The sequence below is a fragment of the Otolemur garnettii genome, unplaced genomic scaffold (genome assembly GCF_000181295.1).
Source record: "Otolemur garnettii isolate 467f Iridium unplaced genomic scaffold, OtoGar3 scaffold00148, whole genome shotgun sequence".
Classification (NCBI taxonomy): domain Eukaryota; kingdom Metazoa; phylum Chordata; class Mammalia; order Primates; family Galagidae; genus Otolemur; species Otolemur garnettii.
Genome location: NW_003852543.1, coordinates 2614276 through 2640204, shown reverse-complemented (window position 1 = coordinate 2640204; position 25929 = coordinate 2614276). Strand labels below are relative to the sequence as shown.

Sequence of the window (25929 nt, the reverse complement as noted above, 5' to 3'; positions counted from 1 at the left end):
GGAAATCAGCTAGGAAGCCTTTGGGGTAGTGAGTTGGACCAGGGTGTGAAAGACATGATGGGGCTTCCTCATCAGATCGCATACTGGGTATGAGAGTCAAGTATAGGAAGATTCCTAGCTTGCCTAAAAAATTACAATTTTTTTTTTTTTTAGGAAAAAAAGATTTAAAAAGCAATACTTCTCACTATCACTTCAGTATACAAATGAAATCGATGTTTCTTATGACTCAAAATCCAGAAGCCACAAAAGAAAAGCTAAAGACAACTATATGTAGATAGAAAGCTTTTACATGTCAAATAGACAAACAAAACATCAAGTAGAGTCAAAAGAGAAATGATAAACTGGGAAAACAAAAGAGCTTTCAGAAATTGAGGGAATTTTCTTTTAAGAATTGTTCAATTATTTTTTTTTTGAGACAGAGCCTCAAGCTGTCCCCCTGGGTAGAGTGCTGTGGCATCACAGCTCACAGCAACCTCCAACTCCTAGGCTCAAGCGAGTCTTCTGCCTCTGCCTCCCAAGTAGCTGGGACCACAGGCGCCCGCCACAACACCTGGCTATTTTTTGGTTGCAGCTGTCATTGTTGTTTGGCGGGCCCGGGCTGGATTCAAACCCGCCACCTTAGGTGTATGTGGCTGGCGCCTTAGCCACTTGAGCGGCAGGAGCCGAGCCAAATTGTTCAATTCTTAAAAATGAACAAAGGGCATAAAAAAGCATATCACAGAAAAATACTCATGGCTCTCAAACATGAAAAGAAGTCCAACCGCTCTCATAAGAGAAATTTATCTAAGATACAATTTTTCATCCATCAGATTGGCAAAAATAAGAATTGTGAATGTGTAGGTGAAACAATCTATCTGGCTTGTGTGCTCAATTCCTACCAAGAGAATTGGCAACATCTACCAAAACCTAAGCCTGATTTGCTTTTGATACATGCAAAATGCCCCATGTGCAAGGTTATTCACTGAGGCACTACTTATATTAGCAAAAGATTGTCAACAACCTGTGTCTATCAATAGAGGACTGTTTGGATCAATTATGGTACACCTATGTGAAATATTATGCCACAGTAAAAAAATAATGAGAACAAAATTTACATATGGAAAGAGATTTCCAAGGATACTGCTAGGCAAAAAGAGTAGTTTACATACTCTGCTGCATTTTACTTGAAATAAAGGCAGGAAATGTACACACACAAACATAGAGACGTTGAATATAATAATACAAATATATACACTTCTAATCAAGAAAAATGGTTACACACGAAGGGGGAGGAAGAAAGGTATCAGAGCTCTTGATAAATACTTTTCTAAATCTTTCTTTTTAGCCATATAAATGTATTACTTTTAAAAAATTAAAAATATTGCATCTAAATTTTGAATCTCTTTCATGCCTCATAGCAGGGGGATAAATCTGTCAGACCTTTTCTCCCAAAATATGTAATAGACCTGCCCAAGGTGAACATTTCATGTTTTACTACCAAACAAATTTTCCTAGTAAAATGGCCTAAACGCACTGTAAGTTAATACTAGAACACCCGGTTCATTAAAGCAAACAAATCTTTAGAAAGTCAAAATAAGATAAAAAAAAAAAAATCCCTAATTTACCTTTAAAAATAGGATAGGGGACTTGCAAAAGAAAATAGATGCAGGCTAAATTAAAGGCCAAAGAAAAGGTCACAAAGCAAATAGAACTTTTTTTGACTGTATTTAACAAACTGTCTTCTGATCCCAAAGAACCGATAAAACTAACCAGTTTTACTTGCTGTCACATACAACAAGTTTTAAATACTTTCTAATCACAGTCTGGATAAATCATGTAAGTCATAAAACAAAGGCGTGGAAATTTAAAAACTGTAAACAGGCTGGCACTTTAAATGACTCAACAAGCAAAGCAACGCCTTTGCCCCCCTTAAAATGCACTGCATTCAAAGACTTGTAAAAGTAACGGTGGGATTATGGGAAAGACAGCAATATTTAACTCTCTCCCTACTGTAGTAGACTTGAAAATTTCTCATAAAACACAAGGTTTGACTTTTTGGTTGGGTTGGACTTTTTTCTCCCACAGCAGAAATCTGCCCAGAGAGGGTTCCTTACAAAGAATAAACAAGAGCTCTGAGAGCCTCACGAATTGCCTAAGTCCCCCCACTGTGGCCGCAGCTGAGCCGAGCGCCGGGGTGTAGGCTGAGACCAGCGCTACGCGGTGCCCAGTGCTCTCCGCAACGAACGGCCATGCTGGGGTGCCAAACTGCAAAGCACAGGCAAGGGACGGAGGGAGCAAACCGAGGCAGGTCTGGGGCGGGCGCAGCCCGAACGCCGGCTCCTTTAGACTCCGGGGCGCCTCCACCCCACCCAGACAGACACTTACTGAAAGACGTCTTCTGGGTTATCCATGGCGAGAAGCTGGCGCAGCCGCTCTTGTGCCACGAGCAAAGAGCCGCCGCCGATTCGAATCTGGCGCGCAGCCGCAATCGCCGCGCGGAGCGTTTTCAGGACATCTGGCCATTGGCCCCGGCTGCAGAGCGCTGGCCAATCACCACGGCCGTTGCCGGGAGACCAAGTTCCCGCCTTCCCCGCCCCTTGCTCTCCAGAAGCTCCTCCCACTTCCCCTAGCTGTCTTTTGAACAGAAACCCGGCCCCTGGCTTAGCTGGTGCTGGGTGTCCGGCCTGCGGCACTGGGAGCAGGCGCTAGCTTGGCTCAGCTTAGGGAACTTTTTTAAAAAGCCAAATTGTGACTGGTTTACATAATTACACCAGTAAACCATCATCCCAGGGAAAGCTTCGCAGGGAAAAATGTCTAAATCGCGGTCCCTGAGACGGAAAAACTGCCTTGGTCCTTGGGTCCTGACAATATGTACTCTTGCCTAAACACATAAATCAGAATCATGTGTGGTTCATGGAAAGCAGAAAAGTAATCCCGTTCGTAGGGTTGAGATTGCTGTTGCTCACTGCCGCAGAGCAGGGAGAAACGCCAGCCTGTGGTTTAGGACTGGGTCCCCAGCCTTTTGGCACCAGGGACCAGTTTCAGGAAAGACAGTTTTTCCACAGACTGGACTTTCGGATTACAGCTTCACATCACATCATCAGCGGATAACATCTCCAGTTTAGATAATCAAGCATTAGATTCTCAAAACGAGCGCACAACCTGAATCCCTCACCTGCGCACAGTAGGGTTTGTGCTCCTATGAGACTCTAACGTCTCCAATTTTCTGACAGCAGGGGGAGCTCAGACTGTGATGCCAGCGATGGCCGGAGGCTGTAACTACAGAGCAAGCTTCCCTGGCTAGCCAGCCCGCTGCTCACCTCCTGCTGTGTGCTCCTCCACCGTCTTCCCTCGCTGCCAAGAGGGTTGGGGACCTCAGGCTTAGGAGATGGCAGATGGGGATGACAGGGACAGCCCCCATTTCTGACAGTTTTCTATTCAGCATCCTTTGCTGTAAGAAAACCCAGATGTCCTGTGAAGTCTTAGTTCCAGACTCTAAAATGCTGTGGCAAAAATTAGGGAGTGATTCATCTCAATTCTCACAGAAAAACTTGAGTGGTTTTTGGCTTGGCGACTACATCCAACGTGGGGGCACATTGGGGTGGTGGACTTTGGGCCTTGATGTAACTGAGCTATCTGATAGGCTGTATGGGTGCCCTGGAGCAAACGGAGGAGGGGGTGCCCCACAAGGAACTGGAGCTGTTCCCCTATCCAGACGCTAATTAAAATGAGAAGAGAAGAGTTTAGGTAGATGCAGAATGCCAGTGAGAATGGTTTCAACATCTTTTTTGGGACCAAGCACCTTGGAAACCAAGTTCTTAGGAATCATAAAATCAAAAATAGAGACCTCCTCGTAAAGGAGTCCAGATGTCTAAGAAGTATGTAATATACTGATGCTTCCAAACTAAGAGTGAGTTGGAAAAGAGTTAGCCTAGCCTTCTCTGACCTTGGTTTTTAATAACTTCCCATTCTACCTCTCGAGATTGTTTCAAGGGCCACTTGGTAATGCAAGTAAAATATACAGAGCTATTCATGTGATTACCTTCCTTTTAGAAAGAGGTTGTGTGGATGCTTCAGCTTGCTTAGGCCTCTTAAGTTAAATGACTGAAAAAATATTTAGTAGCTTCTGAAGTCCTAATGCTCACAGAGTACAGAATTTTGTCCAGTGTGTTGGTTACTTTGGATCTACATAAGTATTTAATTTGTGTGGTTTATTACTCTCTCTAGGGTCTTTAGATAAGCACCAGTTCTGCTGAGACGCTTTTGGTCCCACCAACTCAACTTTTCAGCCATCTCTGATAGTGGCTCAATCACATTTCCTAATCACTTAGGACATGTTGAGTAAGAATCCTTCATGAACTAGGTGCTAATTACAACCTTGTCCAACTCAAACACAACTTGCCCTAACTAGTGATTTTGCCTGGTACATGAAAATACAGATGAAGATAATTGTTTAAAAGGTGATATAAAGAATGTGTATCTATAGCCACACACACACACACACACACACGTGTATATACAGAAAAGCCAAATGAGAGTTCAGACTATTTCTACTAAAGATGTTCAGAGGGTGGAGAGGAAATGGGGACCTGTTAGTCAGATATAGCTTCCCAGAGGTGAGGGCTTGAACTAGGCCTTGAAGTTGGGGGTGGATATAGGTGAGGCTGAGCTCAGGAGAGGTAATCTCAGGTGTATGTCAAGACTATAGGAGGAGATCACTCCTGAGGACTGTGTTAATGAGTAGGAGAGATTCTTTTATGAAAGATTGATTTGGTATTCTGGTGTTAAATCTTGAATTCTAGATTTAGACATTTGCACTTGATTACGGTAGTAACTGGGTCTTTTGGGAACAAATAAAAGTTGTGATTAGCTTTGAACAGTGGCAGTATTGTAGCTAATGAGGTTTAGCCAAGGCGCGATTATTGCTAATTGAACACTTTTCTGAAACCCCACTGTGTGGACTTGCAATGTAGTTGGCACTAGTGATTTTTGACAGTTGCTATGGAGACTAAAAAAGAAGAGTTGTGATCATATTATTTTCTAAAAGCCACAGAGATTGTCTGCCTTCCTTCACTTCTGCTTCTGGGTGTTCCTCTCCCTGAGGCTTCTTTATGGGTAGAAGCCATTGACTTCCTGGCTTAATCAATGATATCCCTTTATCCTCACTTACCAAAATCCCCCCTGTCATTCTTATTCTGAGGAAGAATTACTTAATAAGTGATCTTCCCACACAATGTGTTCATGTTAATGTCCCTGTTAGGTTAACCTAAATCCTGAACCTGGCAGTATTCAGGATTTATTGGAGAGAGGGGTATGGGATGGGGAGTAAAGGCAGAGAACAGCAATTTTCAGAGTTTAAACTGGCACTGGAGACAGAGAGAATGGAAGGTAAAGGGGTGAGTTAGAAGAAATCTCAGAACACTATGATATCTTCAATATGTAAGAAAAAGATTCAAAGAGAATTTGGAGGCCTAGGAGAATGAACAGAATCAGGCCATTGAAGCTGGGGGAAGGCCGCTACTTTGGTTTTAGACATGTTGAGTTGGAGGAGTTACCCTGTCCTTTTACAGGGTAAGACGAGATACAGGAGGAGGGCAGAGACGGATCAGATTCACAGACTTTAGAAGCTTGTTCAAGGAAGTTTCATATGCCATTTCTTTCTTTCTTTCTTTCTTTTTTTCTTTTTTTTTTTTTTTGCAGTTTTTGGCCAGGGCTGGGCTTGAACCCGCCACCTCTGGCATATAGGGCCGGCACCCTACTCCTTTGAGCCACAGGCACCGCCCCCATATGCCATTTCTTTTTTTTTTTTTTTTTTGAGACAGAGCCTCAAGCTGTCCCCCAGGGTAGAGTGCCGTGTCATCTCAGCTCACAGCAACCTCCAACTCCTGGGCTCAAGCGAGTCTCCTGCCTCGGCCTCCCAAGTAGCTGGGACCACAGGCGCCCGCCACAATGCCTGGCTATTTTTTGGTTGCAGCCGTCATTGTTGTTTGGCGGGCCCGGGCTGGATTCAAACCCGCCACCTTGGGTGTACCTGGCTGGCGCCTTAGCCACTTGAGCCACAGGCGCCAAGCCCATATGCCATTTCTTAATCCTAGAAGGATTTTTATTTTTTCCTGAGAGCTTCACATTATTATCTTTACATGGCAGAAATAAATGAAGAACCTCCGAATAGTTTTATACTTTGATGAAAAAAAAATCTAAAAAGCCCAAAGAAATACTGGCAACTTATTTAAATCAATATAAGCAAAAAATACCAAAGGACCAGCATCTTTAAAAAACTCACTCAGGCCTCTGACAGCACTCGAATGTTTGTCTGTTCTTACCCTTGTCCTTTTTAATCTTCTCTGCCCTTTTCTTTTGGGCCTGAGTTGAGAGTGAAGCACTTGTCATGGAATAGCTAAGAGTCTGTTAAGTAGTAATCCTTGCTTCATGAATCCATTCCTTCCTTTCCTTTTTGGCATCATCGTTGACTTAGTGCTTCTATTACCTTATGTCCCCAACTCCCACTCCCCCAGAGTGGGAGAGTGGAGGTGTGCCTTGGTCTGGGTGCGAGCTATGATTAATTGTAGGCCTTTCCTGCAATAGGTACAGAAATGTGCAGCCATCACTCTCTTTTCCTGTCCAACTCTAATTCATCTCATAAGCTGATTTCAATATTAAATAAGCTTATCCGTGTATAAGAAATGACTCTAATAAGTTTCCGTAATTATTAGGAAGGCCAATAGTATCTTCATTTAGATACGGATTTTCAGTGACTTGTTATTCCAACATCATAGTTTCCAAACTTATTGGAGAAGGAAAACCAGGCCATATTAGGATACCTAAGCTCCAATCTAAGAAGCAGCAAATGGACAAATGGCATCAAATCTCAATCTGGGTGTCAATTTCCTGATCTATAAAATGAATAAATTGTCTTCATAATGTTTACATTGATTTTCACTATCATAGAACCTCATAAGATTTTCCACCTAATACCTGAGCTCTATTGAGTTGTCACACCATATCAAAGTCAGCGCTATGTTTCAAAAGGTCTCTCGATTATATTGGTTTGATCAAAGCAAATGATCATAGATACCTATGTATCTTCCTTTCCCTGAAAAATTTAGAGAAATTTGGAGTAGCAGTATTAGATGTGTGGCTAGCTGGCTGTACCCTAAAACAACACATAAGGCTAGAGATTTCTACAATAATTAGAACAGTTACAGGAAACAGAGGAGTGATACAGGGGATGATAAAATATTAAGAATAAAGTTTATATGCAGAAAGGAGATATATACCTCCATTTTAGAATTTTTTTTTTCTTGTGACTTCACAAGTTGCCTATGGGACAAAAGCCCAGAGTCCACCCTGTATCACTACAGTCTAGGAGGAAGGATGGAATGGGGGGCTAGGGTTGTGACTCTTTGTCCCCTAAGAACCTCCCTAGTAATCTTTAATAGAATGTATAGTCCAGCATGCCATGCTGGTATTTGAATAAAGAGCCAAGTGAAATGTTATTTCCATTTGGAGTGCGGCAACAGAGATCAGAGGCCCAATCCCTCTCTTCTTCCCATTTTTTCCTATTGGAGACAAGTTGATTCTTCATAAATTTAGTTGTGCATCACGGCTGCTTGTATGTTATCCAAGCTGGCCTGGCTCAGCTCTGGGTACCTCTTCAGACTCCTTCCCTTGTGTCAACTACAAACTTCTTTGGCTTCTGTTCTTGAACACTGGTTGGATCCTTCCATTGTTGTGTAAGTTTTGCTGACTTGAATTCTGGGCCAACTGTTCACTAATACTTAGGAAACCAGATATAGCAAACTTTAATCTTAGAATTGAAAGCCTACTTGAGACACGTCACTTCCCTTCATTAAGGGTGTTTTCCTAAATTTCTAGGTCTCAGTCCTCTCCAACTCAGCTCCTCAAATCCTAGTTGAGTGGGATAATTTCCATGATCAATGCCAGAGTCTAGCTATTGATCATGGCTATTCTCAAGCCTTCCTCTGTCACCAGGCATCTAGAATATAGCTTGTTTTCCTCTCCTCCTCTAGGCTATTCCTTTCCTCTCCTATTCTATCACCTATCCTATTCTCTGTGACTTATAAAATAGGATGGATGAGAAGGTCTCTTCAGATCCCACCACCTTTCCTTTGGACCTCTGAAAATTTGCTCAAATGATATATTAAAAACATTTTGTAGAGTTCAGATGTTGCCTAATTTTTGTTTTTTGCTTTTTTCCTTTATATGTCTTCCTAAATCTTTTCCTTCTCTTTTGCTGATTGATGGCAAATCTCACTTCATCGTTTCTCTCCTCCACAAAAGAACTATTCTATGCTCTAGAGTAGAGAGATGGGATGACAGGATAGACAAATGTTAGACTGTATAACTGGCCCCTGCACCAAAGGAGTCTTAGACCAGAAATATATTTTTTCTCATTTGGGAATTTATTTTACAAATGCTTACAACAGTTAAGTCACATTGAGTTCTAAGCACAATAAATCACCCTTACTGGAAAAATAAATAACTGGAAAATTTTATATTGAAAAGGAGATTGTTGGGTAAAAATACCAGGTACTTGAAAAAGTAACTTGAGATTTATGAGGGAAATTTCTCCCCTTGAATTGCTGGGTAGTAATTGAAGATACAAATAGTGTATTTCCTACAGAAAAGTTTTATTGATAAAATACCACCCTGAAGTTGATTAGAAGATTGAGGAAGGAAAGAAAGGAGGAGTTCTGGCTTCTCTGAAAAAAATCACCACTCAAATCATACATCAGGGAAGTGTCAAGCTCTTAGGAAAAACAGCCAGCTACCACCAGGCCCTGGCCAGCTTTATCATAAAGGTGATGGTTTGGGCATGCAAGTTGAGACAGTTGACTATATCTCTCTTGATGTGATGACTGACCAATCCCTTTCTTGATTCTGACAGAGGCCTTCTGTTTCCGCCACACCTGGGTATAGGCAATTCAATTCTGGCCCACAGTTAGCATCAGACTCCATAGGTTTAAGGGCAAAGTTTCCAGCAAGACTACCCTTACATCAGATGCCAGCCACAAGTTCAGGAATTCCCAGGCCACCAACACTTCAGACTCACTGGCTACCAAATTGGGAGTTCCCAGGACCCCCTCCCCTCTGCCTCAATCCAATAATTCACTAGAATGACTCCCAGAACTCAGGACAGCTCTATGCTTTTGATTATAGTTTTATTACAAAGAATACACATAGGTTTAGGTCTGAGAGGGTCTTGGACATGGAGCTTCCTTCCATGTCATCTCCCCAGGTAGCTGGGGTGCATCACTCTGTTGGCACAATGGTGTGTTCACCAACCACAAAGCTTCACTGAACTTCAGTACCTAGAGTTTTTATTGAGGGTTCATTACATAAGCATGGTTAATTAAATCATTGGCTACATGATTGAAATTGATCATCAGTGCTCTGTAAGTCTGGAGAACTGGGCAATATCACAGGGCTCAAAGCCCCAACCCTGTAATCATGTACTTGTCATTCTAGTGACCAGCTTGCATCCTGAAGCTATCTAGGGGTTACTATGGGATTGCCTCATTAGCATAACAAAGACACTTCTACCACTCAAGAAATTCCAAGGTTTTTTTAATTCCAGGTACCCAGGGAAATGACCAGATTTGTTATTATACCACAGAGGTGATCTGTATCTTTGAGGATAAGCTCAAAATTTTATTAGCTTTAACAATATCTCTACTTTATGAAATTATCTATACTCTCTGGAAAGCCACATTGCCCTCTTACCAAGTTGAAAAGCAAGCAGTATTCTCGCTCAGATTGGTTTTGCTTCTGGTCCTTCAAAGAACTGGACACTTCCCAATCTAGAGAAAAGAGCTGAGATACTGGCTCAGACTTGGCAACTTAAAAACATCCAGTTTCAGAGGGGAGGGAGGCAAGATGGCCGACTGAAGCTACTTTTCAGCAGAGGCTCCCATCCAGAGGGAAAAATAATGGTCAAAATAATCCAATAACACAGAAGCTCAGGAGCTGAGCTGAGAGAGAGTTTCGATAGGTTCACATCACCCCTGCTGTGACAAATTTCAGGTATAAAACCCATCCCAAACAGGATGGGAATCCTCCCCCCCCCCAAGTGGCTTGAGGTAAGTAGAGAACAGAGAACCTTTTGTTTCACCAAAGGGGAGAGAACAACTGAGGGCTGGGACTCCACAGCTGGGACTTTCCATCTCTCTCCACAGAGAGATACTGCTACAAACCCAGGCAGTCTCTTGCCTGGGCCAAAAGTTGATCTAATATTCTCCCTACCTTCCTGAACTCCCAATCCACCCCTTCCCCCCACTCCTGGGGTTCTAGAAGACTACCCCCTGAAAGATCTGGAGTGTTTCATAGATTTTTCCTAGGGCAGGGCACCTCATGAGCTGTGGGACAGTTATGCTGAAACTATAACTTTAATAGAGCCGGGGAGTCACAGAGGGAGAGAGACTTGCCCTGTGTTGGAAAGAATATAGCTTGGGTCCCATGCTACCAACCACCGGGGACCATGGCCCACCAGCTCTCCAGCTTGGCAGTCCCCAGTGGGCAGCTTGGCTCTGCACCAGGGTCCTGTGGCCTGTGGCTGCAGCAGTGACTCCACCCTCTGGCTTCCCACCTGGCTCTTGAAGCACCCTCCAGTCCCCCCCACCTCCTGTGACCCTTGGGCTGGTGGCAATGCCCTTAGGCTCCCCACCAGCTCCTATGACCTGCACACAGTAGTATCCCAGACCAGAGGCACCACCCCTGACAGTGGTGGCAGCTCCACGGTCCCTCCCACTGGGGTCAAATTGAGCTGCCAGTGGGCCTCCACTGCCTAGATGCTGAAGACGTTTTGAACTCTCCCACCTGATCAGTGTTTGTGTTGACCAGGACAATTGATTTGGAACTTTTGATGTGGGCTGATCACTCAGGGACCCACCAAGGTTGTACCCTGGTTGTATTGTTGTGGGAGTGTGGGATTCTTCCCTTCCAGTTGTCACCTGTAGGGGGGCAGGATGCCTTTGTTGCTTATATATCTCTGCAGCTGAGATTTCAGCCCAAAGCCACTGATTCACTAGGATTGGACAGAGACTAGCTGAATACCAGTCAGCACCATCTAGCCCCACCACATGAAGCAGGTGTCCAGAGTTTCAGGCAGTAGTTCTCAATGGGACCTTTGTAAAGCTCTAAAGGAAAAGCCACAATCACCAGTCCCAGTTATTTAGTAAAGGAAGCCCTCAATTCAATTTCACCTTGCCAGCTTCTTTAGCCAAATGGTGAAAAATAATCATGGGGTGGAATCAGCAGAAAAACTCTGGCAACATGAATAATCAGAATAGATCAACTCCCCCAAGGAATGACAAAGGAGACACAACCGAAGATCCCATTCATAAACAAATGGCTGAGATGTCAGAAACTGAATTCAGAATTTGAATTGCAAATAAGATTAACAGAATGGAGGTAAAGGTAGAATTAGAAATTCAAGGAGCAATTAAAAAGTTGTCTCAAGAATTCAATAAATTCAAAGACAAATCACCAAAGATTTTGACACATTGAGGCAAAAACTTGCAGCCCTCAAAGATCTGAGAAACACAGTAGAATCCCTCAGTAACAGAATGGAGCAGGCAGAAGAAAGGATCTCTGACATTGAAGACAAAGCTTTTGAATGCTCCCAAACACTCAAGGAGGAAGAGAAGTGGAGAGCAAAAATGGATCATTCCCTGAGAGAATTGTGGGGCCACTCCAAAAAAGCAAATGTTCACCTCATAGGAATCCCTGAAGGAGAAGAGGATGGTCTGAAAGGCACAGATACTCTACTCCAAGAGATAATTGAGGAGAACTTCCCAAGCATGGTAAGAGATACTGAAATTCAGATGGCAGACAGTTTCAGAACTCCAGCACAACTCAGATCAAATAAAGTATCTTCTAGACACATTGTAATTAACTGCATCAAAGTTAATATGAAGGAGAAAATCCTGCAAGCAGCTAGACATAAGAAAATCATAACCTACAAGGAGAATGTGCCAAAGAAGATGAAATATTTGGGAATTTACCTAACAAAGAATGTGAAAGATCTGCATAAAGAGAATTATGAAACTCTGAGAAAAGAAATAACTGAAGATGTTAACAAACAGAAAGACATACCATGTTCATGGCTAGGAAGAATTAACATTGTTAAAATGTCCATATTACCCAAAGCAATTTATAAATTTAATTCAATCCCTATCAAAGAACTACTGTCATACTTTAAAGATCTGGAAAAGATAGTACTTCATTTTATGTGGAACAAGAAAAAAACCTTGAATAGCCATGACATTACTCAGAAATAAAAACAAATCAGGAGGAATAACACTACCAGATTTCAAACTATAATATAAATCTATAGTGATCAAAACAACATGGTATTGGCACAAAAATAGAGAGGTAGATGTATGGAACAGAATTGAGAACCAAGAGATGAACCCAGACACTTATTGTCATTTGATTTTTGATAAGCCTATCAAAAATGTAAATTGGGGGAAAGATTTCCTATTTAACAAATAGTACTAGGAGAATTAGCTGGCAACTTGTAGAAGACTGAAACTGGACCCACACCTTTCACCATTAACAAAAATTCATTCTTACTGGATAAAAGATTTAAACTTAAGTCATGAAACTATATGAGGAGGACTCCCCTCCCCCCCAGGGCAATTAAAGCAACACCAAAAATACATTACTAGGATCTGATCAAACTAAAAAGCTTCTGCACAGCCAAGAATGCAGTAAGTAAAGCAAGCAGACAGCCCTCAGAATGGGAGAGGATATTTGCAGGTTATGCTTCTGACAAAGGTTTGATAACTAGAATCCACAGATAACTCAAACTTATTAATAAGAAAAGAACAAGTAATCCCATTTCATTGTGGGCAAGGGACTTGAACAGAAGCTTCTCTGAAGATGATAGGTGTATGATCTATAGACACATGAAAAAATGCTCATCATCTTTAATCATCAGAGAAATGCAAATCAAAACCACTTTGAGATATCATCTAACTCCCGTAAGAGTGGCTCACATAACAAAATCTCAAAACTACAGATGTTAGTGTGGATGTGGAGAAAAGGGAATACTTCTGCACTGCTGGTGGGAGTGCAAGCTAATACGTCCCTTTTGGAAAGAAGTATGGAGAATATTCAGGGATCTAAAAGTAGACCTGTCATTTGATCCTACAATTCCTCTACTAGGTGTAATATCCAAAAGATCAAAAATCACTTTATAACAAGATATTTGCACCAGATTGTTCATTGCAGCTCAATTCATAATAGCCAAGTATGGAAGAAGCCCAAGTACCCATCAATCCATGAATGGATTAATAAATTGTGGTATATGTATACCATGGAATATTATTAAGCTTTAATGGAGACTTTACCCGTTTTACATTTACACGGATGGAGCTGGAACATATTTTACTTAGTAAAGTATCTCAAGAATGGAAGAAAAAATATCAGTACTATTTGAACTATTATGAAACCAATTTACAATCACTCACACTTTGATATGAAGAATAGATCACAACTATGGCCCAAGATGAAGGAGGGAGGAGGGGGGCATGGGAAGGGAGGGGGAGGTCAGGTTGAGGGAGGGTGAGTAGTGGGATCACACCTATGGTGCATATTACAAGGGTACATGTCAGATCTATTAAGTATAGAGTATAAATGTCTTAACAGAATAATTAAGTAAACGAGATGAGGTATATATTAACCAGTGTGATGTAAGCGTTCCTAATTCTGTATGAAATCAGCACATTGTACCCCATAAATGCATTACTATATACATGATCTATTTGTTTATGATTTAATAATAAAAAAATCCAATTACAGAGATGGTCCTGACAGATGTTTATATAGCTGGGCACTAATATAATTCTTGTCTGTGTGTCAAAGTCTAAATAAGGTTTATTAGCTTATTGTTTTGAAAACAAAGAAAAGATGTGAGAAAAACTAAAGTGAAACTATAAGTTGTCTGTAGATTAGTTTACCAGATGTTTGGTTTGGGCATGCATATTGTTAATTATCATATATTATTACATAGACATGCTTCATGTTAATTGTTGATTTCTCTTCTTCAGGGAATGACAAAAGTGTCTAGCCACAGGTAACCAGAGGCGAAGTCATAATAGCTCTGTTAATTTTGGTTCCAGTCCTCTGTGTTTCCCTGTCTATGATTTCTCTGCCAGAGAGTTGTCATATCTGGAGTTAGCAATAGCAGACAGCCATTACTTTAAAATGATTCTTCCGTCTCTGCCTGCATTTACCTAAGCTGCATTTCTATTACCTGAGGCTTTCTGGTTTTGCTTGCCACTGTTGTAGTGACTGCTGCTACTATTACTCTCATATTTTCATTTTGTATCCATTTATTTTTGCAGTCCCCTTGATAGTACCTTTACGTACACATTACGGTTTTGAATATGAGATACTTTCCTTCATTTAGTTAATAAAACTTTTGTCTTTGCATTTGTTACTCTTTGCAATTTGTGTGCTGCATTAGTCTGCACAGAACTCTTTCCCTGAGACATCTGGATCACTGTGCAATGTTTCGTTGCTTCTGCTTTTCTTTTGGTAGGTCTTGGGGGTTCTGGCTTTGTAAGGGGCCCCCCAGATTGATTACCTCACTGATTTTTGAACCTATTGCCCATTTTGACTTCTTCTTCTTCTTTTTTTTTTTTGCTGTCCCCCTGGGTAGAGTGCTGTGACATCACAGCTCACAGCAACCTCCAACTCCTGGGCTCAAGCAAGTCTCCTGCCTCAGCCTCCCAAGTAGCTGGGACCATAGGCGCCTGCCACAACGCCCGGTTACATTTTGACTTCTTAATGGATAATCAACTTGAACCATTAATTTTCCTTGGCCAGTTCATCTCCCTGGTTATCTCTAACTTTTGGACCTCAGTGTCCACCTGGGCTTTACAACCACCACTCTGGGAGCGAATTTTTATTTGCTTTGTACTTGGGAGCCAAAAGAAGTAAAGTAGGAAGATCAACTCTCCAAGAAAAAGTGGACCCCTGTAGGATCATTTCCTATATTCACATGAAATATTTTCTATAGCCACTTAAAAATATCCAAGTCGGCCTTGTCTTCTAACTGCCTATGATGGCTCTACAGAAATCAGGGGCTTTGAGAAGTGAAATGGGGGCAGGTGCTGAGGAGGCAGCCAGCAGGCATCCCTACAGTAAGTTCCTAGCAATTACAGTTCTCTGTCACTTTGAAAAGAAAATTTAAAATCATTAGAAATGAATGGTCACTCTAGCTGACTGCAAACTACTGACCCACAGCTGCTGCGGTCACTAACTGGTGATTCCTCTTCAGTTTCTTCTGAAGACAGCCTCCCTGGGACTCATTCGTAAAAGAATGATGAAAAGAACAGTCCTGCCATTAAGCCCAGTAGAGAAGAGGCCAGAAAAGCTACAAGATGTAGCAGTCATAGGTACTACCATGTCTCTTGTGTGATCACTGCGTTTTCTTGATGTTGAGAAACAAAATAAAGAAAGAGGAGGAGGAGGAAGAGGAGGAGGAGGAGCAGGAATTGAATTATTAATAGCTTCAGAAGGCATAATGACCAAAATGACCAAATGTTCTATTTGTATGAGGAAACTCTCCAGCTCCACAGAAAAGAAATAGACCTTCTCATGGGCTGAGATGCGTCCCTCCCACAAATTCATATATTGAAATTCATATATCTTAACCCCCAGTACCTCAGAATGTGATCTTATTTGGGAATGGGGTATTTAAGGAGGCAATTAAGTTAAAAGGGTGTAATTAAGATGGGTCCTACTTCAATATGATTGGTGTCCTTGCCGGAAGAAGCAACTGGGACACAGGCACATGAGAGGGAGGATGCTGTGGAGAGGCAGGGAGAGGGCAGCTGTCTGTATACCAAGGGAGAGTCCCAGAACATGCCCTTCTTTCAGGGCCCTACAAAGGAGCCAACCCTGGCAACATCTTGATCGCAAACTTCCAGCCTTCAGAGCTGTGGGAAGATACGTTTCTGTTGTTTAAGCCAACCAGTCTAGGGAACTTTGTTATGGTGGCCTTAACAAGCTAATACTGACCCTAAATAACTCGCTGGTTTGGCCATATTTCCCTTACTCTAAGTACTAACTTCTAAATGCCAGTTGTTTTTCTGACACTAACCTTTTGAGGTGGGTGAAGAGGGTGTGACAAGTCAGGACACCTAATGGAATTCACCCAACAATGAGGGGAAGGCAGCTCTACTGGTCAAATCATCTGCTGCCCATGAACTCAATTTCTTCAGTAGGAAAAAGAGAAAAGCAACTCCCAACAGCCAAGAGCTGGTCTGGCACTAACAACTAGGCTGTGGTGTTTTCCTGTTTGACATAAGCAACTTCATAGATGTGACCTCATAAAACAAGGCCCCTCATTGGATTACACTTGCTTCCTAACAGCACTCAATCTAGAGCAAAGACCTGTTGCCTCAAATCCCTGCACGCTGCCCACATCATCCCTAAAACAAATCCAAATCCTGCAACAAGTCCTTCAATCCTTTCTCAGGGAGACACTTTCCCCGTAGTATGCTGGCTGTCTTGCAGCAATGAGCTGATAAACCTGGCTTTGACTGATAGACATGAACAAGAGTTTTGACTTTGTTTTATAGCTACATCAGTCAATGGCGTATCCGCCCATCTCAGCCAGGGCAATTTGTACAGTTTAATACGACTCCTGTAACATTGATTGTCATCACATGAACAAATACTAACTTTATTATTTTATCTTTATTCATTACAATTTGGAATTTCTTTTTTGCTTTTTCAAAATAGAGTTTCACTCTGTTGCCCAGGCTATAATGTTATGGCCTCAGCCTAGCTCACAGCAACCTCAAACTCCTGGGCTCCAGTAATCTTTCTGCCTCAGCCTCCCAAGGAGCTGGGACTCCAGGTGGCTTCCGTAACAACCAACTAGTTTTTTGCATTTTTGGTAGACACAGGGTCTCATTTTTGCACAGGCTGGTTTCAAACTCCTGAGCTCAAGGGATCCTTCCATTTTGGCCTTCCAGAGTGCTAGGATTACAGATATGAGCCATCATACCCAACCTTAGAATTTCCTAATATAGAAGATGGTGGAAGAGGAGGATTCCCATTCAAAATAGCAATATTCGTGACAAAGATAATTTAAGCTGTCAATAATTAGAGCTTTATTCAAAGACTTAAATCTATAATGAGTTTAGTCAGCTGCTTATGGAATAAATACTATTCCTCATGCCTACAAATACAAGGTCAGGTAAGTGTTTTAGTAGATAATACCTTATTTCCAGGGTAATTTTGGTAAGTGTTAGCTTAAATAGCACACTGGATGCTCTTCAGGATTTTCTGAGAAATCCTAAGGAACCAGCCCTTGTGGTTTAACGTATTTTGATCAGGCCCAATCAACCTGAGTGCTGCAAAACCTGGGTCATGGTTCCCTGGGGGGAAAACATTGCCAATAGGATTGACAACTGTTACAGCTGGAAGAGCTTTGGAAAGTAATATCAGTATCTACCAACAAACACCAAAGAAAACCAAAGCCAGCTATCCACTCCCAGGAACAAAATCCATGGACTGAAGCATTTTGGCTGGTAAGGAGTGTGCACAGGGTGTTCTGCCACCCCCCAGTCAGTGGCCCAATGTGGAAACAAAGTGTGTGTTCAAAGGTCGGGGATGGAGGTGGAAGCTGTGATACATCCTTATCATGGAATATTTTACAGGTCTTAAAAAAGTGGAGCCTGGTCTGCAGCAGTGACTTGGAAAGACTTCCCTTATGTTCAATTACATGTGAAATGCAAGAGGCAGAGGTAAAAACAGGATCCCAATATTGCAAGACAAAGGTAAAAAATATTCAAGTTTCCATGTGATTATATGACATTGGTTGCTTGGGAAAGAACAGAGGTGGGTTAAGGAGGAAGCACAATGAGGGGAGATCTGAAGATTTTTCATAGTTATTCAACTTTTTGAGCAAATGCACAAATAAAAAGAAGCAGTAGGAAGAGAACTGGGTGGAATGGAGAACTTAAATGATAATGGTCCCAAAGCCAAAAAAAGCCAGAAAGAACTGTGGCATCAGAGAGCACACAAAGTAATCCCACCAAAACCATTCCCTTAATTTGTTCCTTGAGTGACAGCACCACTGCCTTAGGAAGAATCAGAGACTCGGTATCAGAATCCACTCCTTGGGTATCACGTATGCTTAACTGTATATAAGTTTATAGGGCAGCCTGTATAATCAAGAAAGATAAGTCTCAGAAGAGTATTTCCCTAGTTCCATGCCCATGCTAATTTTAGAAACCTTGCTGACTTCAATGCTTCCCTCTTCCCAATTGCGTCTGGGAACCCTCATGCCAGGAGAAGTGCTGGGTGGTGGAAAGGACTCCCCAGACCCTGCTACGTCCCATCCTCTGCCCTCTGCCCCTCCCTGTGTCAGACTCATTGATTTCCCCACTCTGCATCTTTACTCAGTGCTGGAAATACTTGATGGTGGTGAAACCAGAAGAGAGGATCCAAGTCAAGGAAACTGAGGAGCTGAGACTTATGGAGTAGGGGATGGAACCAGGATGCAGCAATGGATCAGGACCTGAACTGAAGCAAGAGCATTTGGGGATCAAACAGAGAAGGCCCTGCTGAGTGATGCCACGGACAGAGTGGGGCTCTAGAGCGGGGGTGTGAGGACAATTTGTCTCATTTTTTTTCTTTTGTTGCTCCGAATTTTGGTGTTGTATCTAAGAATCCATTGCTAAATCCAAATTCCCGATAATTTATCCCTATATTTTCTTCCAGGACCTTTACAATTTTTGCTCTTAATATTTAGGCCTTTGATCTATTTTTGAGTTAATTTTTGTATATGGTATGAATTAAGGGTCCAGCTTCATTCTTTGGCATGTGGTTATCCAATAGTCCCTGTACCATTTGTTGAAAGACTAATCTTTCCCCATTTATTTCCCTTGTCAAAAATCAATTAAAAATAAACATATGAGGTTATTTCTGGACTCTTAATTCCATTTCATTGATGTATATGTCTATCCTTATGTTGGTACCATTTTGTTTTGATTATTGTAGCTTTATAGTAAGTTTTGAAATTAGGAAGTGTGAGTCCTCCAACTTTGTTCTTTTTCAAGATTGTTTTGGATACTGTGGTTTCCTTGCAATTCCATATAACATTTTTTTTTCTTTGAGACAGGGTCTCCCTCTGTCACCTTGGTTCAAGTGCTGTGGCATCACAGCTCATAGCAACCTCAAACTCCTGGGCTCAAGCAATCCTCTTGACTCAGTCTTCTGAGTAGCTGGGACTACAAGCACTCACCATGATGCCCGGCTAGTGTTTTCTATTTTTAGTAGAGCTGGTTTTGAACTCCTGAGCTCAAGCAATCCACCTCCCTGTCCTCTTAAAGTTCTAGGATTAGAGACATAAGCCACCATGCCCAACTCCATATAAATTTTGGATCAGCTTGTTTATTTCTGCAAAAAAACAAAAAACAACAACAAAAAATGCAGTCATAGTTTTAATAGTGATTGCATTGAATATGAATTTGAGGATTATTGGTATCATAACAATATTAAGTCTTCTAATCAATAACATAGGACATTTTTCATTTATTTAGGTTTTTAATTTCTCTAAACAGTGTTTTATAGTTTTTGGTGTACAAATCTTACTTCTTGGTTAAATTCGTTCCTGAGTATCTAATTCTTTTAGTGCTATTATAAATGGAATTGTTTTCTTTTCTTTTCTTTTTTTTTTTTTTTTGAGACAGTCTCAAGCTGTTGCCCTGGGTATAGTGCCCTGGCATCACAATTCACAGCAATCTCCATCTCCTAGGCTTAAGCAATTCTCTTGCCTTAGCTTCCCAAGTAGCTGGGACTGTAAGTGCCCATCCACCACAATGTCTGGCTATTTTTTGGTTGTAGTTGTCATTGTTGTTTGGTGGGCCTGGGCTGGATTCAAACCTGCCAGCTCTGGTGTATGTGGCTGGTGACTTAGCTGCTTGAGCTACAGGGGCCAAGCCTGGAATTGTTTTCTAAATTTCATTTTTACATTGGTATATAGAAATACATTTGATTTTTGTATATTGATTTTATAATCTGAAATTTTGCTGAATTTGTTTATTAGCCTTTACAGTTTTGTAGTTGATCCCTTGATATTTCCTCTCTGGAAGCTTATGTCATCTGAGAATAGTGGTAGTTTTATTTCTTTCTTTCCAAGGTGGGTGCTTTTATTTCTTTTTTTTTTTGCCTAATTGCCCTGGCTAGAACTTCCAATACAATGTTAAATAGCAGTAGTGATAGCAGACATCCTTACCTTATTTCCAATTTTAAGGGGAAAGCTCTGGGTCTTTCACCATTAAGTATGTGGGGTTTACATGATTGCCTTTTATTAGGTTGAGAAAATTCCTTAGTTTGTTGAGTAAATATAAGATTGTTTTTTATCATAAAATCATGATGAATTTTGTCAAGTGCTTTTTTCTATCCATTATCACGATCATGGTTTTTTTTTCCTTCATTCTGTTAAAATGATGTATTGTCTTGGCTGATTTTCATATATTGACTTACCCTTGCATTCATGGGCTAAATCTTATTTGGGCCTGGAATATAATCCTTTTAATATGCTGCTGGATTTGGTTTGCTAGTATTTTGTTGAGGATTTTGGCCACTTTATTGGTAAAAGATACTGGTTGTTAGTTTTCATATATGTAATGCCTTTGTCCAGCTTTGGTGTCAGGGACACACTGGCCTCATAGAATGAGTTAGGAGGTAGTCTCTCTCTCTTTTTTTTTTTTTTGAGGTAGTCTCTCTTCTAAATTTTGAGAGAATTTGCGAAGGTTTGGTATTAATTTCTCCTTAAATGTTTGGTAGGATCCTGCTGTGAAGCAATCTGATCTTGGGTTTCTTTGTTGAAAGGTGGGGTTTTTTTTGTTTGTTTTTTGGAGACAGAGTCTCACTGTGTTGCTCTTGGTAGAGTGCCATAGCATCACAGCTCACAACCACCTCAAACTCTTGGGCTCAAACAATTCTTTTGCCTTAGCCTCCCAAGTAGCTGGGACTACAGGTGCCCACCACAACGCCTTGCTATTTTGTTGTTGTAGTTGTCATGGCTGGCACCCTAACCGCTGAGCTACAGATGCAAAACCTGTTGAAAGTTTGGGGTTTTTTTAAATGGAATATGGAATGCCTAATTCAATCTATTCACCTGTATGGTTCTCTTCAGATTATCCATTTTTTTTTTAATTGGGTCAGTTTTGCTGGTTTTGTATGTAGGAATTGTCCATTTCATCTATGTTATCAGCTTTGTTGGCGACAGTTGTTCCAAGTGCTCTCTTATAATCCTAAGAGCTGATCACTTAGGGGTATTTCTGGCGCACACCTGCTGTGTGACCAGTCATGCTGTGGACGTCAGACCAGGCACCAGGTGCACCTCATAAATGTTAAATGATGCTCATGGTCTGGTACATCCTGCCCCAGTGCTCTGGGCACTAAGAATGGCATCATTTGAGAACATTCCAAGTTTAGTTCTTGAGCCTGGATCCAGATGTCCCCAGAGATAAGGTAAAACTGAGTAATGCCGACCTGCTGCACTAACTCCTTGCAAGGTGTTGGCATGAAAATGGAATATGGCATGCCTATTTAAGTGCAGTTCACAGTTGTGCAGTGTTCTATGTAGGTACTGGGGAAAGGTGTACAAATATTCATTTTAAAAAATCCTTTGAAACCAAGAAAATAGAAGAATGAAGTAAGTTATATACCTGTGTAGATTTAGCAAATGAATTTTCCAGGCATCCAACAACTGACTCCAGTTGTCCATTACCAGAAAATTTCAAACTGTATAAAAATAACTTTGTTTATGGTGTGTTTCCCCTTGTCACAGTGAGGTGGGGCTTTCTACTAACTTGTGACCTTCTGGGTAGAAATCCCTAAATAAATGGGAAGGCAAGGAAGAATGTGAGCTCTAAAGGAATCTCTTGTGATCATCTGAGTGGAATGGGGGCAGTGATGACAGTGGGAAGCCAGCAGTCGCAGGGGCACTCGGAAGCTCAGTTTGGCCCTGCTTGGGGCTCTCCAGCTTGAGCCTGCTGCAGCTACCCTCACGCAGCTAGGCAGTGTCCTTGGAGACATCACACGCCTTAGGCCAGAGCAGCACAGCTTCACACCCCAGGCAGGCTTCATCTCACCTTTCCTGTTAATAACACAGTGCCTAAAGCCTTAAGCCAGGTGCCTCAGTCCAACTCTATCTGCTCTGCAGGGGCAGCAGTGCTGTGACCATTTCCCTCAGTCTACACTGGGGGCTGGACAGGGTCCATCATGGGGTTCCTGCCTCTGTGCCAGTTAGATGAGAGCACATTAATCTCCTTCCCTCCTCCCTTCTACCCCTCCTTCTCCACTTGAGTTTAATTGTGTTTTTCTCTTGTGTGGGCAGGTATTTGTTCATCTACTGGGGTCATATTAGTATTGCGTTACATTGGATCCTTGTTTTTCCATTCTTGTGATACTTTACTAAGGAGAGTGTTCTCCAGCTCCATCCAGGTTAATACAAAAGATGCAAAGTCTCCATTTTCATGGCTATCATTCAGCCAAAGCATAAAATGTAGTTAGCAGCTTACCTCTCTAAACTTCTTTTGATAAATTTTCCAGTTTCTTCAATTCTCCTGGCTATACCCTGGTGAGACAAACCGATTTTAGAAATACTCTCCTCTTTTTAGGGCAAATTATATCTGCCATGCTTTCCGTACATTGCTTAATAAACTCACCATTAGTGAATGGTGTTGAATTTTTTTTTTTGCTATTGGACATGCTACCAAATAACTAGCTTTTACAATGGAATCCATTTGAGTTGTAACTTAAAAAATAATTTTTGTTGTTGTTGTTGAGAAGACAGAATTGGCCAGTCATGGTGGCTCATGCCTGTAATTCTAGACCTCTGAGAGGTTGAGGTGGCAGCATTCCTTGAGCTCAGGAGTTCAAAATTAGTTGGAATAAAAGCAAGACCCAATTTCTACTAAAAACAGAAAAATTAGCCAGGCATTGTGGTGGGCACCTCTAGTCCCCAGCCACTCAGGAGGCTGAGGTAGGAGGATTCTTTGAACCCAGGAATCTGAGGTTGCTGTAGCTAGGCTGACACCACTGCACTCTAGCCTGAGGCAACAGAGAGACTGTGTCAAAAAAAAAAAAAAAAAAAGAGAGAGAGAGAGAAAGAGAGGAGAGAAAGAAGACAGAACTTTTTTCAGTTTTTCTTCTTTGTCCTTACAACAAATCTTGCATACACACTGAATATGGTAGCGTGTTTTTGCATATAATGCCTTTTGATATTATAGTCTTTGAAAACACATGTCAGTGCTCTACAAATTAAGCAGAGTGCCTTAGTATTTGGCTCCACAAAATAGTAGCCATCTGTCTACTTTTCTTTAAACAATCTTCCTTCATAGGTAATTTTTCTTTTGAGGGGTTCTGTTTTCTCTTGAGATGTTGAAGAAGCCATGCTAGAATTAAAAAAAAATACTAGTAGATAGGGACTCTATTTACTTTTATTATGAAAATTAATTGACAGGAAAATGGAAAGCAAGGTTTGGGCCCGTCCGTATCTGCCCATGCAGAGTGAGGTGGAGGCCAATTGTAAAGTGTGGCAGGCAATGTAGGAGGCACCACTGAGGTGTGGAAGTACCTTAATGATCAAGCAAGAATGCCTTCTTAACTTTTAAACAACATTAAATGCCTAACGGTCCAATGGTAGGTTAAAATATTATTGATAATTACTGCCTCACCACGTCACCACAAGCACATGTAACATCTGATGGTGTCAATTTGACTGTCAGAGCTTGGAAAACAACACACTGGAAGCCACATGCTGCCACGTGTTGAAGTCACATATATGTACAAATAGCAAGAGTATACGTATGTTCATTTTACAGGATGTTGTGACATGGCATTGTCATCTATAAAGTTCATGCTTAAGAACCACGCAATGGAGTTCCACCAAAAAAATCACAAAAAATCTCATCACGTTTTAAGTAAGTTTACAATTTTGTGTTGGGCTGCAATCATAGTCATCCTGCATGTGGCCTGGGGGTGGCAGGTTGAACACCCTGATGTACGTCCTTATTAGAAGAGTAGAGGAGACGCAGAAAGATCACACACAAGGAGAACACCAGGTGATGATGGAACCAGAGGTGGGAGTTAGGCTGCCACAAGCCAAGGAATGGCAGGAATTGCAGCGACCAGAAGCTGTAAGAGAGAAGCATGGGACAGATTTTCCCTTCGACCTCCCTGAAAGAAACTAACCCTGCCCAGACCTTGATTAGGACTCTGGCACCTAGAAATGTCACAGAAAATACACTTCTGTTGTTGAAAGCAATCCAGCTTATAGCACTTTGCTATGGTAGTCCTAGGAAACAAACACAAATAGTAACCAGGTTTTCAAAAAAAAAAATTTAAAAATAGCATTTCCTCCCTATTAAACATGTGTATCCTGGAAAAAGCATGGGCTGTGGAGTCAGAGGGACCCAGCTTTGGATGGTGACTATGTTTCTTTCTTTCTTTCTTTCTTTTTTTGAGACAGAGTTTCACTACATTGCCCCTTGGTAGAGTGCTATGGTGTCACAGCTCACAGCAACCTTAAACTCTCGGGCTTAAGTGATTCTCCTGCCTCAGGTTCCCAAGTAGCTGGGACTACAGGTGCCTGCCATGACGCCTGCCATTTTTTTGTTGCAGTTGTCATTGTTGTTTAGCAGGCCCGGGCTGGATTCAAACCCACCAGCCTTAGTGTATATGGCTGGCGCCCTACCCACTGAGCTACAGGTGCTGCCAGTGACTATATTTCTTATTATGCATGTAACCCCTGGCAGCGAACTCTAAACTTTACACACACACACACACACACACACACACACACACACACACATATCTGTATAGAGGCTGCAAGTTAAATGGGATAATTTATGTCTTATTTCTGGGTAAAGGATAATTCAATCATCTGTTTGTTTGACTACTTCCTTGCCAAATCTTAAAATACTACACATTCATGTCATTCATGTCCGTCTTCAAAGGCATCTGGATGGATAAGAAGATGAGAAGGCAGGGCACTGCGGAAATGCAGTTAACACCAAAGCCTCACTGCAGCTGTTAAGGTGTATCAGGCTTGTCATACCAACTAAGTGATTGTCAGTGTCAGGGGCTCAAATATAATAACAAGGGGCTCATAATATCATGAAATATATGTCAATCTTGTCCCCATGTTTGGCACACAACTAAACTTCTTGGAATCTTCAAAATGGTTAAGTATCTTTTTGCACGCTAACAAGTTGACTAGTGACCAGGTGACCCCCTGACACTGACAACCACTTGGTTGGTGTACCAAGCCTGACACATCTTCATTGCTCATGAAACCACCCTAGGAGCAGCAGTGAGTTTTGGTGTTAACTGCATTTTTGCAGTGCCCTGACTTCAGGTGGAGGGCTGGTTACTGGAAAGACCAAGGCACCCCTCCATCCCCCAACCTCCTGGGAAGGGAGAAGAACTGAAGGTTGTGTTGCTTACCAATGGCCGATGATGTGGTCAGTCTCACCTATGTAATGAAAATTCCCTTAATGGATGAGTTCAGAGGTCTTCTGGACAGCTGAACACATGGAAGTTCCTGGAGGGTGGTGAGCCCAGGAAAGCAGGGAGGCTCCACACCCTTTCTGTCAGGCTGTGCCCTGTGAATCACTTCATCTAGATCCTTTGTAATGTCCTTTATAATAAGCGAGCACACGTAAGTAAGTGCTTCCCCGAGTCCTGGAAGCCACTCTAGCAAACTAATGAAACCCAAGGAGGGGGTTGCAGGAACTCTGATTCATAGCCGATTGTTCAGATGCACAGGTAAAACAAGCTGGGCTGTGACTGGCATCTGAAGTGTTCAGAGAGGTCAGTCTTGGGCACTTTCACCGTCTCCAGGTGATAGTGTCAGAACTGAACTGAATTAGAGGACACCCAGCTCATGTC

General features: G+C 41.8%; 1 protein-coding gene and 1 non-coding gene across 4 annotated transcripts in view; one reads left to right on the top strand and one right to left on the bottom strand.

Moving 5' to 3' along the window:
- BUB1 (BUB1 mitotic checkpoint serine/threonine kinase) overlaps positions 1 to 2391 on the bottom strand; it is a 45090-nt gene extending 42699 nt beyond the window's left edge. For 2 of the 3 annotated variants that reach the window (XM_003799255.3, XM_012811060.2), the window contains exon 1: positions 2365 to 2391. In XM_003799255.3, coding sequence (XP_003799303.1) covers positions 2365 to 2390 — 26 coding nt within the window. In that variant the 5' untranslated portion in view covers position 2391. The remainder of the gene's footprint in view (positions 1 to 2364) is intronic. The other variant, XM_003799256.2, reaches the window with a different exon arrangement.
- Positions 2392 to 4847: 2456 nt separating this feature from the next.
- On the top strand, positions 4848 to 4987 carry LOC111728304. Its single transcript, XR_002775642.1, has one exon. It is a non-coding gene; the product is annotated as a U4 spliceosomal RNA (small nuclear RNA).
- Positions 4988 to 25929: the final 20942 nt, after the last annotated feature.